This window comes from Carcharodon carcharias, chromosome 4, assembly GCF_017639515.1.
Source record: "Carcharodon carcharias isolate sCarCar2 chromosome 4, sCarCar2.pri, whole genome shotgun sequence".
Taxonomy (NCBI): domain Eukaryota; kingdom Metazoa; phylum Chordata; class Chondrichthyes; order Lamniformes; family Lamnidae; genus Carcharodon; species Carcharodon carcharias.
Genome location: NC_054470.1, coordinates 155,468,330 through 155,483,334, shown reverse-complemented (window position 1 = coordinate 155,483,334; position 15,005 = coordinate 155,468,330). Strand labels below are relative to the sequence as shown.

Here is a 15,005-nt window from a genome sequence, read left to right as displayed (position 1 = left end):
CAATAAGGAGACCAATATGATATACAGTACTCCAGATGCATTCTCACCAATATCCTGTATAACTGAAGCATAATTGAATACTTTTGTATTCAATTCCCCTCACAATAAACAATAACATTTCTTTCCTAATTACTTGCTGTACCTGCACACTAACCTTTTGTGACTCACTCACTAGGACACCCAGATCCCTCTACATTTTAGAGCTCTGCAATCTCTCACCGTTTAGATAATGCATTTCTTTTTTTATTCTTCCTGCCAAAATGGACAATTCACATTTTCCTCCAACTACCACGTTTGCCCACTCACTTAACCTATCTATATATCTTTGCAGCCTCCTTATGTCCTCTTCACGACTTATTTTCCTACCTATCTTTGTGTCTTCAGCAAATTTAGCAAACATACCTTCAGTCCCTTCATCCAAGTCATTTATATAAATTGTAAAATGCAGTGATCTCTGTGGCACATCACTTGTTACAACTTGCCAACCAGAAAATGACCTATTTATGCCTACTCTCCGTTTCCTGTTAGCTAGCCAATCGTCTATCCATGCCAATATGTTATCCCCTACACATGTGGTATTATTATCCGCAATAACCTTTGATGTGGCATCTTATCAAATGCCATCTGGAAATCTAAGTATAGTACATCCACCCCTTTATCCACCACACGTTACTTCTTCAAAGAACTCCAATAAATTGGTTAAATATAATCTCCCTTTCACAAAATCATGTTGACTCTGACTGATTACCTTGAATTTTTTTAATTGCCCTGTCATAACATCTTTATTGATAGCTTCTACCATTTTCCTTATGACAGATGTTAAGCTAACTGGCCTGTAGTTTCCTGCTTTCTGTCTCCCTCCCTTCTTGAATAAAGGAGTTACATTTGCTATTTTCCAATCTAATGCAACCTTCCCCTAATCTAGGGATTTTTGGAAAGTTACAGCCAATGCATCAATGATTTCACTAGCCACTTCTTTTAAGACCCTAGGATGAAGTCCATTAGGACCCAGGGACTTGTCAGCCCACAGCTCCAACCACATCCACTTGAATTTACCACCACTAAACCATATCCACGTGAATAGCATTACCACTACTAAATCCCACACCATCAATATCCTGGGGATCATCACTGACCAGAAACTTAACTGGATCAGTCACATGAATCCTGTGACTACAAGAGCAAGTCAAAGGCTGGGAATTATGCAGTATCGTATCGCCCGACTCCCCAAAGCTTTCCACCATCTACAAGACAAAAAGTCAGGAATGTGACAGAATATTCCCAACTTACCTGGATAACTGTAGCTCCGACAACACTCAAGTAGCTGGACAACATCCAGGACAATGCAGCTCGCTTGATTGGCACCTCACCATCACCTTAAACAATTACTTCCTCTACTACAGTCACCCTGTGCCTGCAGCTTGTGCCATCTACAAAATGTACTGCAGCAACTCACCAAGGCTCCTTCAACAGCACCTTCCAAACCTGCAGCCTGAAAAACAAGGGCAGCAAGGAACATGGGAACACCATCCATGCAAGTTCACCATTTCCAAGTCACACATCATCCTGACTTGGAAATAATCACCATTCCTTCAATTTTGCAGCGTCAATATCATAGAATCATAGGATGGTTACAGCATTCAGCACCTTTTCTCCTTGCCAGTCCTTTGCAAAAGCAATTTTGCTATTCCCATCCCCCCCTATCCTTTTCCAGTAGTCCTGCAAATTTACTCTTTTCAGATAATTATCTAATTCCCTTTTGAAAGCAACAATTGAATCTGCCAACACATTCTCAGGCATTGCATTCCAGATCCTAACCACTTACAGTGTTTGAAAGTTATTCATTGAATCATAGTAGTTACATCACAGAAGGAGGACATTCAGCTCATCATGCCTGTGCTGACCCTCTGAAGGAGCAATTCACTAAGTGCCATTCCCCTGTCTTTTCCGCCATGCCCCTATTTATAAAGCCCAAGAAACCTTATGCTTTTTTAGCCACTTTCTCAACCTACCCTTTCACCTTCAATGATTTGTGCACATACGTTCCCTCTGCTCCCGCAACATTTTTAGAATTGCATCCCTTGTTTTATATTGTCTCACCTCATTCTTCCTACCAAATATAGGAACTTTCACACTTCTCTACATTAAATTTTATCTGCTTCATGTCTCTCTATTCCACCAGCCTATGTCCTCTTGAAGTCTATCCCTATCCTAATTACATTCACAATACTTCCAAGTTTTGTGTCATCAGGAAATGTTGAAGTTATGACCTGCACATCCAATTCTAGATCATTAATATCGATGGATAAAAAGCAGTGGTCCTAGTCCCACCCCTGGGGAACCTCTTTGTATATCTTCCTCCAATCCTAAGAATGACTGTTCACCACTACTTTCAGTTTATTGTGACTCAACCAACTTTGTGTCCTTGCTATCACTGTCCCTTTATTCCATGGGCTTTGACTTTGTTGATGAGCCTGTTTTGTGACACTTTATCAAATGGCTTTAGAAGGACGTGTACGTTAAATCAACCACATTACCCTCATCAATGCTCTCTGTTGTTTCATCAATTAACTCAGTCAATGTAGTTAAACATGATTTGCCTTTAACAAATCTGTTAATCTACGTTTGTCTAAGTGACTGCTAATTTTGTCCCACATTATTGTTTCTAAAAGCTTTCCTACCACTTTGGTTAAACTGGCTGGTCTGTAGTTGCTGGAATTATCCTTACACCCTTATTTGAACAAGGGTGTAACATTTGCAATTCTCCAGTCCTCTGGCAACACCTCTAAGGAAGGAATGGAAGATTAAGCTCATTACCTCTGCAAATTCCACCCTTACTTCCCTCAGTATCCTCAGATGCATCTCATCCACTCCTTATCAATTTTAAGTACAACCAGCCTTTCTAATTCGTCCTCTTTATCAATTTTTAGCTCATCCAGTGTCTCAACTTTCATTATGTCTTTGGCAGCAGCATCTTCCTTAGTAAAACAGATGCAAAATACTCATTTAGTACTTCAGCCATGCCCTTTGCTTCATGCATAAATCCTCTTTTTGGTCCTTACTTGGCCGCACCCTCCTTTTACTACCGTTTTACTTTTTATTGCAGGCTTTTGGATTTCCTTTTATGTTAGCTGCCAGCCTCTGCTCATACTCTTTCTTTGTTTCCCATTTTTTAAATTTCCCCTCTGATTTGTCTCTATTCAGCCTGGGTCTCACTTATATTATCAACTGAGATCTGTCAGATGCACTCTTTTTGTGCTTCATCTTACTCTCTACTTCTTTCATCATCCAGGGAGCTCTGGTTTTGTTTGACCTACCTTTCCACTTCATGGTAATGTATCTTGACTGTACTCAATCCATTTCCTCAGCAAAGGCAATCCATTGTTCCATTACAGCGTTACGTGGGAATTATTGATTCCAATTTACCTGGGCCAGGTCAGTTCTCACCCAACTGAAATTGGCCTTCCCCCAAGTAATTATTTTTACTTTGGGATTGTTCCTTATCCATTTATGCCAGGATATCAGAGATAAAAACAAAAAAACTGCAGATGCTGGAAATCCAAAACAAAAACAGAATTACCTGGAAAAACTCAGCAGGTCTGGCAGCATCAGCAGAGAAGAAAAAAGTTGACATTTTGAGTCCTTGTGACCCTTCAACAGAACTGAGTGAATCTAAGGAGAGGGGTGAAATATAAGCTGGTTTAAGGTTGGTGGGGGGGTGGGCGGCGGTGTTGGTTGGGGGGAGAGAAGTGGGGGGGGGGGTGTGGTTGTAGGGACAAGCAAGCAGTGATTGGAGCAGATAATCAAAAGATGTCACAGACAAAAGAACACAGAGGCGTTGAAGGTAGTGATATTATCTAAACGAATGTGCTAATTAAGAATGGATGGTAGGGCACTCAAGGTATAGCTCTAGTGGGGGTGGGGGGGAGCATAAAAGATTTTAAAATATTTTAAAATAATGGAAATAGGTGGGAAAAGAAAAATCTATATAATTTATTGGAAAAAACAAAAGGAAGGGGGAAGAAACAGAAAGGGGGTGGGGATGGAGGAGGGAGCTCAAGACCTAAAGTTGTTGAATTCAATATTCAGTCCGGAAGGCTGTAAAGTGCCTAGTCGGAAGATGAGGTGTTGTTCCTCCAGTTTGCATTGGGCTTCACTGGAACAATGCAGCAAGCCAAGGACAGACATGTGGGCAAGAGAGCAGGGTGGAGTGTTAAAATGGCAAGTGACAGGGAGGTTCGGGTCATTCTTGCAGACAGACCGCAGGTGTTCTGCAAAGCAGCCGCCCAGTTTATGTTTGGTCTCTCCAATGTAGAGGAGACCACATTGGGAGCAACGAATGCAGTAGATTAAGTTGGGGGAAATGCAAGTGAAATGCTGCTTCACTTGAGAGGAGTGTTTGGGCCCTTGGACGGTGAGGAGAGAGGAAGTGAAGGGGCAGGTGTTACATCTTTTGCGTGGGCATGGGGTGGTGCCATAGGAGGGGGTTGAGGCGTAGGGGGTGATGGAGGAGTGGACCAGGGTGTCCCGGGGGGAACGATCCCTACAGACTGCCGACAGGGGGGGTGAAGGGAAGATGTGTTTGGTGGTGGCATCATGCTGGAGTTGGCGGAAATGGCGGAGGATGATCCTTTGAATGCGGAGGCTGGTGGGGTGATAAGTGAGGACAAGGGGGACCCTATCATGTTTCTGGGAGGGAGGAGAAGGCGTGAGGGCGGATGCGCGGGAGATGGGCCGGACACAGACAGGGCCCTCAACCGTGGCAAGGGTGCAGAATGTATTTCAATGACAATCACCAGATAGTACTATTACTGACTGAGCTGGCCAAGTCCTAAATGACATAGCAAGACTGGGTCTGCGGCAGATGGTGAGGGAACCAACAAGAGGGAAAAACATACCTGACCTCACCAACGTGCCTGCCGCAGAAGCATCTGTCCATGACAGTATCGGTAGAAGTGACCACTGCACAGTCGTAATACAGATGAAGTCCCACCTTCACATTGAGGATGCCTTCACTGTGTGGCACTACCACCGTGCCAAATGAGATAGATTTCAAACAGATCTAGCAACTCATGAAGCACTGTGGGTCATCAGCAGCAGCAGAATTGTACTCGAACACAATCTGTAACCTCATGGCCCGGCATATCCCCCACACTATCATTACAATCAAGCCAGGGATCAACCCTGGCTCATGAAGAGTAGAGCAGCACCAGGCATACCTAAAAATAAGGTGTCAACCTGGTGAAGCAATAACACAGGACTACTGTGTGCCAAACAGCATAAGTAGTAACTGATAGACAGAGCTAAGCGATCCCACAGCCAATGGATCAGATCGAAACTCTGCAGTCCTGCCAATCCAGTTGTGAGTGGTGGCAATTAAACAACTCACTGGAGGAGCAGGCTCTGCAAATATCCCCATTCCCAATGACAGGGGACCCAGTACATCAGTGCAAACGATAAGCCTGAAGCATTTGCTACAATCTTCAGCCAGGAGGGCCGAATGGATAATCCATCTCGGCCTCCTCCAGCTGTCCTCAGCATCACAGATGCCAGTCTTTATCCAATTCAATTCACTCCACATGATATCAAGAAACAGCTGAAGGCACTGGACAGTGCAAAGGCTATGGGCCCTGATAATATCCCAGCAATAATACTGAAGACTTGTGCTCCAGAACTTGCCGCATCCCCTAGCCAAGATGTTCCAGGACAGCTACAACACTGGCATCTACCCGGCTATGTGAAAAGTCGCCCAGGTATGTCCTGTACACAAAAAGCAGGATAAATCCAGCCCTGCCAGTTACCGCCCATCAGTCTATTCTCGATCATCAGTAAAGTAATAGAAGGGGTCATCAACAGTGCTATCAAGTGGCATTTGCTTAGCAATAACCTGCTCAATGACGCCATGTTTGGGTTCCGCCAGGGCCACTCAGCTCCTGACTTCATTACAGGCTTGGTTCAAACATGGAAAAAGAGCTGAACTCTTGAGCTGAGGTGAGAGTGACTGCCCTTGACATCAAGGCCGCATTTGACTGACAGTGGCATCAAGGAGCCCTAGCGAAGCTGGAGTCAATGGGAATCAAGGAGAAAACTCTCCACTGGTTGGAGTCATACCTAGCTGTGTTTGTTGGAAGTCAGTCATCTCAGCTCCAGGATATCACTGCAGGAGTTCCTCAGGGTAGTGTCCTCGGCCCTAACATCTTCAGGTGCTTTATCAATGACCTTCCTTCCATCTTAAGGTCGGAAGTAGGGATGTTTGCTGATGATTGCACAATGTTCAGCACCATTTGCGACTCCTCACATACTGAAGCAGATCATGTCCAAATGCAGGAAGACCTGGACAATATCCATGCTTGGGCTGACAAGTGGAAAGTAACATTAGCACCACACAAGGGTCAGGCAATGACCATCCCCAACAAGAGAGAATCTACTACTATTGCCCCTTGATGTTCAATGGCACTACCATCACTAAATCCCTCACTATGAACATCACCAAAAACTGAACTGGACTAGCTATATAAATACTGTGGCTACAAGAGCAGGTCAGAAGCTAGGAATCGTGCGAAGAGTAACGCACCTCCTGACTCCTCAAAGCCTGTCCACCATCTACAGGGCATAAGTCAGGAGTGTGATGGAATACTCCCTACTTGCCTGGATGTGCAGCTCCTACAACACTCAAGAAGCTTGACACCGTCCAGGACAAAGCAGCCCGCTTGATTGGAACCACATCCTCAAACATTCATTCCCTCCACCACTGACGCACAATATTAACAGTACGTAACATCTACAAGATGCACTGCAGAACCTCACCAATGCTCCTTAGGCAGCACCTTCCAAACCCACGACCGCTGCCATCTAGGAGAACAAGGGCAGCAGATAGATGAGAACACCACCACCACCACCTGGAATTTCCCCTCCAAGCCACACAGCATCCTGAGTTGGAGATATATCGCCGTTCCTTCACTGTCGCTGGGTCAAAATCCTGGAACTCCATCCCTAATAGCAGTGTGGGTGTACCTACACCACAGGGACTGCAGCGATTCAAGAAGGCAGCTCACCACCACCTTCTCAAAGGAAACTAGGAATGGCAATAAATGCTGGCCCAGCCAGCAAAGCCCACATCCTGTAAATGAATTTTTAAAAATCCCTACATGTCCATCTGTGCCTGTAGCTCAACAACCTTATTAACCATGCTCTGTACGTTTGCATAAATGCATCTCATACAAATCCTGAAACTCCCTCCCTCACAGCGTGGTGGGTGCAATTGCACTACATGGATTGCAGCGATTTAAAGAAGGCAGCTCATCACCACTTTCTCAAGGGCAATTAAGGATGGGTAATAAATTCTGGCATTACCAATCTCACCAACATCCCAAGAATGATTTTTTAAAAAATGCTTGAAGGGGCTCTGCAGTTTAATTCTGCAGGGCATTCTGGAAATCAGAGGCAACAGCAGCCATCCCCACATACAGATTGGACCTCTAGGTTAAAATTTAGACTTATACTGTAAGCTCCATATTTACTAATATAAGGATACGGCAGAAGACGAAGTGCACGGATTACTTTAAATAAAACACAAAGTAAAGCAGGAATATCACTGTAGACTAGCAGTAAATGGCATTCTTTTCAAAAAGCTTATTTGAACCATCATGATTGTGCCAGGACTTCAAAACAGCTATTTACTTGGTCCCACACTTTTGAATTTTATTGTTTGCAAATACATGGAGAGGAAGAAACATCCTAGCTGTTAGGTTGTACATAAAACTCACTGTAATTCTCTGTCCTCCCCCAAATAAGGTATACCCATATTTAGCAAGCTTATGAAAATTCTGATATGTGTCAGAATAGTAAAGGGAATATGCTGCAAAAAGGAATGTCCATGAGCTGAATCACATAAGAAAGTACAGGATCTGACTAAATTGTAGTTCTGTACAGTCCTAAAAACTAATAATTCTCAATGGCATAATCTCTCAAGTTCTTATCCAACTCTTGTTGAAAGTTTCATATACTATTTGCCCAGTACCTCCTTGTCCATTCCAGATGTTCATCACCTATGTGTAAAATAGAAAACTTAAACTTTCTATGCAATTCCCCTCTTCTAAACTAAAAACTGGTAGAGTTCTGGAAAGCTGGAATATATTATCTCCACCTTCAATTTACCTATTTCTTTAAATACTTGAAAAACTTCCTCAAGCTTCCTCGGTGACTGTGGCCTCCCATCATAGCTCAGATGCCTAAGTATGGATATCAGTTTGCCCTTTTCCACTAATCCCTCCAATATTGGATGTAGTTGCAATGGTACAGTAGCAAGAATTGCATGCAATAGGTGTGGCTATACCAGTTGGTGCCTTATGCAAATTTTTCTCCTCATGCATTTTGTACTCTGGCTATACATCCTGTTATGATCCCAGCTGATGTTACTACTGGACAAGTCAGATCCCAGTTTGATAGATCCTAACTTTCATCTTTTGTTTAGGAACGTGGAGGGCAGCTATTGAAGAGAGTCACAGGAGTCAGCTGATGAACTTTTAACAAAAGAATAAAACATTTATTAAACAAGAAAAGATTAACTATAGTACAATACTCCTTCACCCACACCTATAAATTTACAGATATATTCAGATTTGTAAGGACAGCTCAAGTTACATAAGCTATGGTATACTCTCGTGTTCACAGTGAGTACAGTCAATGTAAACCAATAGACGACCTGTGGTCAGACGCACCACTCTCTGAAACCAAGTGACAGATGCTACCCAAAACAGATGCTGTGGATCTCTCATCAATTTCCCCCAGATGCTTGTCACACCGTGAGCAAAACGGTCTCATTAAGCTTCGTCTTTCACATGAGGGTTTCCAACCTCCACTTTCAAAGAACTCACTTTGGAATCTTCTCCCAAACAACACTTTCTCTCGGATACCTTCCACAAGGGTCCACCTCCAGGGTTTCGAACTCTCCTTCCATTGTTTCTCTCCCCTGGATTGCCATGTGCATTCAAGCTTTGCCTTCCACACACACTCTCTCAGATACTCAGCCACGCCAACAGAATACCATTGCTTCATATGCCCATAGTAAAGTGTTACAGACCTTTCGCTATCTCCTTGGATCTTCTGGCTTCAGGCAAGCCTATTTTACTTTAAGTCTGCATCCTGCAGCTTTTTCCCTTTAAGCTTGGAGCCTTCCTCTGCTCCTCACTCTTAACTTCAATTAACAGGACCTTTTCCAGATTTCTGTTCTTTTCCTTTGACTAGAAGGTCTTCTTGGGACTTTTTTCCCCCACTCTCTGGTCTCTGGGACTTTCTCCTGTTCTTATGGGAAATCTGTTTTTTGCAGTTCCCTCTCCTGCCCAGCTCCTGATTTCAACAGAACTGAAACTACTTTTCTGTTTTTCTCTGTCTGTGGATCCCTCTCTCTGGAACCCCTGTTGCTAGGCAACAGCACAGTTTTTCCTACCTTGTATTTGTTTTAACTTCCTTTCAAGAGTCATAAAACCTCATTAGAATGCAGGCATTTTTTAAAGTGAAACCAAAACTCAAGTCCCCCCCTTTCTTAAAATACAAATTATTGAAATGCAAATTAAACTTCAACTTAAGATATACCTTATTCCCAACACACACAAATACACATATAACTTACTTAAAACTATCTCTAGTTCCTAACAATCCCAAGATCATATTATCTTTCTTTATTGCTGCCACAAATGGCACTGTTGATTTTAGTGAACTGTCCATCTATTCAACAATACTATAACAGCAACGGCAATAATAATTTACATTTAAATAGTGCCTTTAAAGTAGAAAAATGCCTCTCAGGTGTGAAGCTAAGTGTCCCCATTTTCTTCTCCTGTGTTTAATTCAGTCATGCTATTCATTGGTCTTTCCGAGTCTCATCAACTTAAACTGGGCCACATTAAATGTGCCTTTAACAAAAACAAAAACAGAAATACCTGGAAAAACTCAGCAGGTCTGGCAGCATCGGTGGAGAAGAGCACAGTTGACGTTTCGAGTCCTCATGATCCTTCAACAATAGTGCAAGTTGAGGGAAGTGCAAGTGAAATGCTGCTTCACTTGAGAAGAGTGTTTGGGCCCTTGGACAGTGAGGAGAGGGGAAGTGAAGGGGCAGGTGTTGCATCTTCTGCAGTTGCATGGGAAGGTGCCATGGGAGGGGGTTGAGGAGTAGGGCCCAAACACTCTTTTCAAGTGAAGCAGCATTTCAATTGCACTTCCCTCAACTTAGTCTACAGCATTTGTTGCTCCCAATGCAGTTTCCTCTACAGTGGAGAGACTAAACGCAGATTGGGTGACCTCTTTGCAGAACACCTTCGGTCTGTCCGCATTACCCAGACCTCCCTGTCGCTTGTCATTTCAACACACCACCCTGCTCTCATGCCCACATGTCCGTCCTTGGCTTGCTGCATTGTTCCAGTGAAGCTCAACGCAAACTGGAGGAACAGCACCTCATCTTCCGACAAGGCACTTTACAGCCTTCCGGACTGAATATTGAGTTCAACAATTTTAGATCATGAACTCTCTCCTCCATCCCCACCCCCTTTTCATTTTTTTCCCCCCTCCTTTTTGTTTTTTCCAATAATTTATATAGATTTTTCTTTTCCCTCCTATTTCCATTATTTTTAAATGTTTTATCTCCACCTTCTAGCCTTTTAGTATTCCTTCACCCCACCCCAACCCCACTAGCGCTATCTGTACCTTGTTTGTCCTGCTTTCTACCCTTAATTAGCACATTCCTTAGGTAAGATCACCACCTTCAACACCTCTTTGTCCTTTTGTCTGTGACACCTTTTGGTTATCTCCACCTATCACTGGCCATTTACTTAGCTCTTCTTGTCCCAACACCACCCCCCTTAAACCAGCTTATATTTCAACCCTTTCCTATTTTTACTTAATTCTGTTGAAAGATCATGAGGACTCGACACGTCAACTGTGCTCTTCTCCACCGATGCTGCCAGACCTGCTGAGTTTTTCCAGGTATTTCTGTTTTTGTTTTGGATTTCCAGCATCCGCAGTTCTTTGCTTTTAAGTGTGCCTTTGTTTAGCCTTGATTTTGATCTATCCAGATCGCTCTGTATTTGGTTTGACTCTTCAATACTATTTGAAACCTCCCAACTAGACATAATCTGCAAACCCTGCTTCCGTCTCCAATTCTAAATCATTTATAAAAACTGTAAAAAGCATCAGCATTGATGCCTGTGGTGCCCCACTGACGACCTCTTGAAATCAAATACAACTCTATTCACAGCCATTCTTTACTTTCTCACCTATACACACCTAAGAAATTTTCCTTCTATTTCATATCTTCCTAATCTGTGGATAAATCACTTGTGTTGCGCAATGTAAAAACCCAAGAGTAGAACATAGATAGGAAAATGGTAGCGGACCTTAACAGCAGAGACCTCTCAATAAATATCAGGAGAGATCTCTGAAAAGTAGAGCCTGAAGGTGTTGAAAAACAATGCAGAAATATTACATACCACATTAAAATTATTGTATATTGTTTGCACAATATGTTACATGTAACAATGTCTATTTGTACTAAATGCACATGTTTCCATGTTTTTAACTTGGTTACTTGGTTTATGTATGAACTTTTTGATTATACACTACAATTCAAACATGCTTCTTGAATTCAAACATGCTTCTTGAACAAAATACCATTATTCTAAGTACATAATAGTGCATATAGTGGCAATGTGGAACCTAGATAGATAATTATGATTATGTTATGCAAACAATCTTTTGCATTTAGCATGTTACATTTTAGTAACAATTTTAGCACTACAAGCTATAGACACAAAAGCAGCATTTCTCTTAACAGCTCTGACTACTGCAATGGGGACTTTGATGTCTGAACTCCTAACAATTTTGGCCACCTTCAATTTGTTTGGCAAATGGTTACAGGTTACAGGCAAATGGTGTGAAGCAATTTAGAGATGTCATACATGGAAAAACAGTTAACATCTTTTACTATTTTGCAGTGTTTTCAATCCATTCCTCTCATCTCCCCTGAAACTCTCATCCACTCCTGAAGTTAAGCTCCCATAGATACTCAGACTCATTAAGAAATTTGCTCCTCACATCCTATCCTCACTTCTATCTGGCATCCCAAGGCCAGAAAGAGGAAATGAAAAATCATCTAGGGTTTCTTATGCTCACCACAACCTGTTGACACAAAATGAAGCATGCATGGGTACAAAACTGGCAAAGCAGAACTTTCTGCAACATTATGCAGTTTTGCTACAAAGCAATCTCCCTGAAATTTTCTATATATTCAACAGAACTCTTTTGCTAAGATATTGGCAGTGGAAGGTTAAGAATGAAGGGAAACTGCAGATATAATTACTGAGGAAACAGCTATAGCTGCAGGATTTTACTTAGTGTTCTGAAAATCAAATTTCCCTTGGTAGCCACAGGAAGCTCCATTTGAGATATTTTGCAATTGCATTTTGTATGCAGAGATAGGTTCGATGTGAAAGAAATAGAAATAAAAATGAATAAGTTTCAAAAATGCCATACATATTTCATGAATTTTAGCTCCAAGCTCATTTCTTTTAATTAAGAAATGTGTTTTATTGGAATTGTTTTTACGTTACATTTCAAATATACTTAATTTGCTGGAAGCACTTTGGGATGTCCTAGGATTGTTGTAGAAGATGTGTAAGTTAAAGTTAATCTTTCTTTTTTTCCCGTTTCAGTAATTCAATTTACTTTCAAGTTGTCCTATTTCATATATTGTCAGTATCTAGCAGTCCCAGGTCAATTATACCAGTTACATGCAGAGTAGAGCTCCCTCTACTCTGCCCCAATAATATACCTCAGCCCAAACCAAGAAAGTCACTACTTATTTATTGTACATTAAATGTGATATTTTTCAATTTCTCACACCAGCAATCTTACAGTCTATGAATGAAATTGTCAAACTAGGGCAGTTTTGGGATGTGATTTAAATTATTTAAGACTGTTACAATCAACAGATAGGAAACAGACAGCAGGCGGAAGATTCCTGATTTCTTCAACCCATCAGGCTGTTTTGGATTTGAATCCAGGGTGCCAAGGTTCAGAAGTGAAAGTGACATGACTGCCAGTGCATAACCCAATCCACTTAAATAAAATTTTAGATTGTATTAATGTTTTCACTGGATAATATTAAAACAGTCATGAAAAGAACTTTTAAAATGTTCTTATGATGAACTCTGTAATATAGTATGTTTTCCACATGTCTAACGTTATTGGTGAAACTAAGAAATAAGAATGGAACAAAAGAAGTAATACAAATCTGAAGTAATTTTAAAAGATAAAGGTCAACTGGATCTCCTAAAGATCAATCTGGGCCTTCCAAACACTGATGCCTGCTTTCACCACTTCCTTGTCTCAAATGGATCATCTCAATTAGCTCCTCTTCAGTCAGTTAAGTTGCTAAACAATGTGGAGTTTTCTGGGTTATTCTGGGGACAGCAGAGGAGTGGGGTGGAAAGGAGGGAGGGAAAAATTGTTATATCTCAGGCTGTTTAAATTGAAACTTCTATCAGTCAATTATGCACGTAGTGTGATGGACATTTCCTATTATGTAGATGTATTCTGTGCTAGCAGTTAATAGACTTATGTTTGAAGAGTGGGGAGTAACATTTTGTTAACAAAAGGCTTATTTCTTTCAAATAAATACACCCTGCACAAAAAAGTACTGCTTGAAAACTATAAAGCATTTAAAACTTCTAACATTTGGTCATCTATATGCAAGTCTCTGTGTTTGCTCAGTTGATCAATTTAGTGAGCCATTTATCAGGCATAATACCTGATTATTTATTTATGAGTTGTTCTCATGAGTTGAACCCCGACATTACAAACGGATAATTCTTTTCCTGTATTGTATATGCAACAATTGATCAAAATGGTATAGTATCCAGAAGAATGAGACTGATTCTGCCACCAAACTCTATCCATAATTAGATTTGTGCCTTTGTTTGATTTACTTACAACTGAATCAGCATCTGGAGATTCCCTGTAGTAGGAATAAAATAAAAACAAAATTAACTGCTAAAAATACTTGAATCATAAACACACAAAAGGAAAAAGCCAATTAGTATTTACAAACAACTGGTAACATTTACAGTACTATTTTGTTTTTAGAAGGTATATTCCCTATCTGTAATATTTAATACATAAAAGAATGTTACCCAAACATTACATTCTAATAGTGATAGAAGGGGTTGGACTGAAATCCATAGATGTTACAGTAATTAGTATGCACTGAGCAAGACAACAGAACAAGCAAACATTTAAATTGAACATGCGTGACTTTAATTGACGAGGTGCGAAAGCTACAGTTTAACAAGAAGAGTAACATAATTCTATGATGTGAGTTAGTAGCCAAACACTCGGTTAAGCAGCTGTGATTCCATAAAATCATAAGTGAAAAATTATCAAACCTAAGGTGGAATTACTGTATCAGATTCAATTCCAGATATCCTCCTATTCTATAGTTCTTATTTTTTTTATAGCAGTGCATGCTAAATACAGTAGAAGTGACTGAACGATGGTAAGACTGCTAAGTATATACAACATTACACAGCTACCACAGCAACACAATTTGTTTCTAAACCAGATACAGAAAAGGATAAACATAATATTTTCCATAATAAAAACAAGCAGTGCTGGAAAAATTCAGCAGGTCTGACAGCATCTGTGGAGCGAGAAACAGAGTTAACAGTTTGAGTCCTAATATGACTCTTTTTTGGAACTCTCCACAGGTATTGCCAGACCTGATGAGATTTTCCAGCACGTTTTGTTTTTATTTCAGATCTCCAGCATCCACAGTATTTTGCTTTAATATTTTCTATTTTTGAGATGTTAACTTTTAATTTGGAAAATTATAGTCAAGGCATACAATGCCAGACATCACCAAAGGTGAAAAGACTAAAATAGAAGACTGAATAAATCACAAGGAAACAATGTTGTGATGCCAAACTTGAGTTTTAAAAATCTTAAGATTGCTGACA

The 15,005-nt window shown here is 41.0% G+C and overlaps 1 protein-coding gene across 9 annotated transcripts in view; it reads right to left on the bottom strand.

Moving 5' to 3' along the window:
• The window catches only part of fcho2 (FCH and mu domain containing endocytic adaptor 2), a 267,367-nt gene that overhangs the window by 111,650 nt on the left and 140,712 nt on the right, over positions 1 to 15,005 (bottom strand). For all 9 annotated transcript variants that reach the window (XM_041185860.1, XM_041185866.1, XM_041185867.1 and 6 more), the window contains exon 11: positions 13,984 to 14,008. In XM_041185860.1, the coding sequence (XP_041041794.1) occupies positions 13,984 to 14,008 (25 nt within the window). The remainder of the gene's footprint in view (positions 1 to 13,983; positions 14,009 to 15,005) is intronic.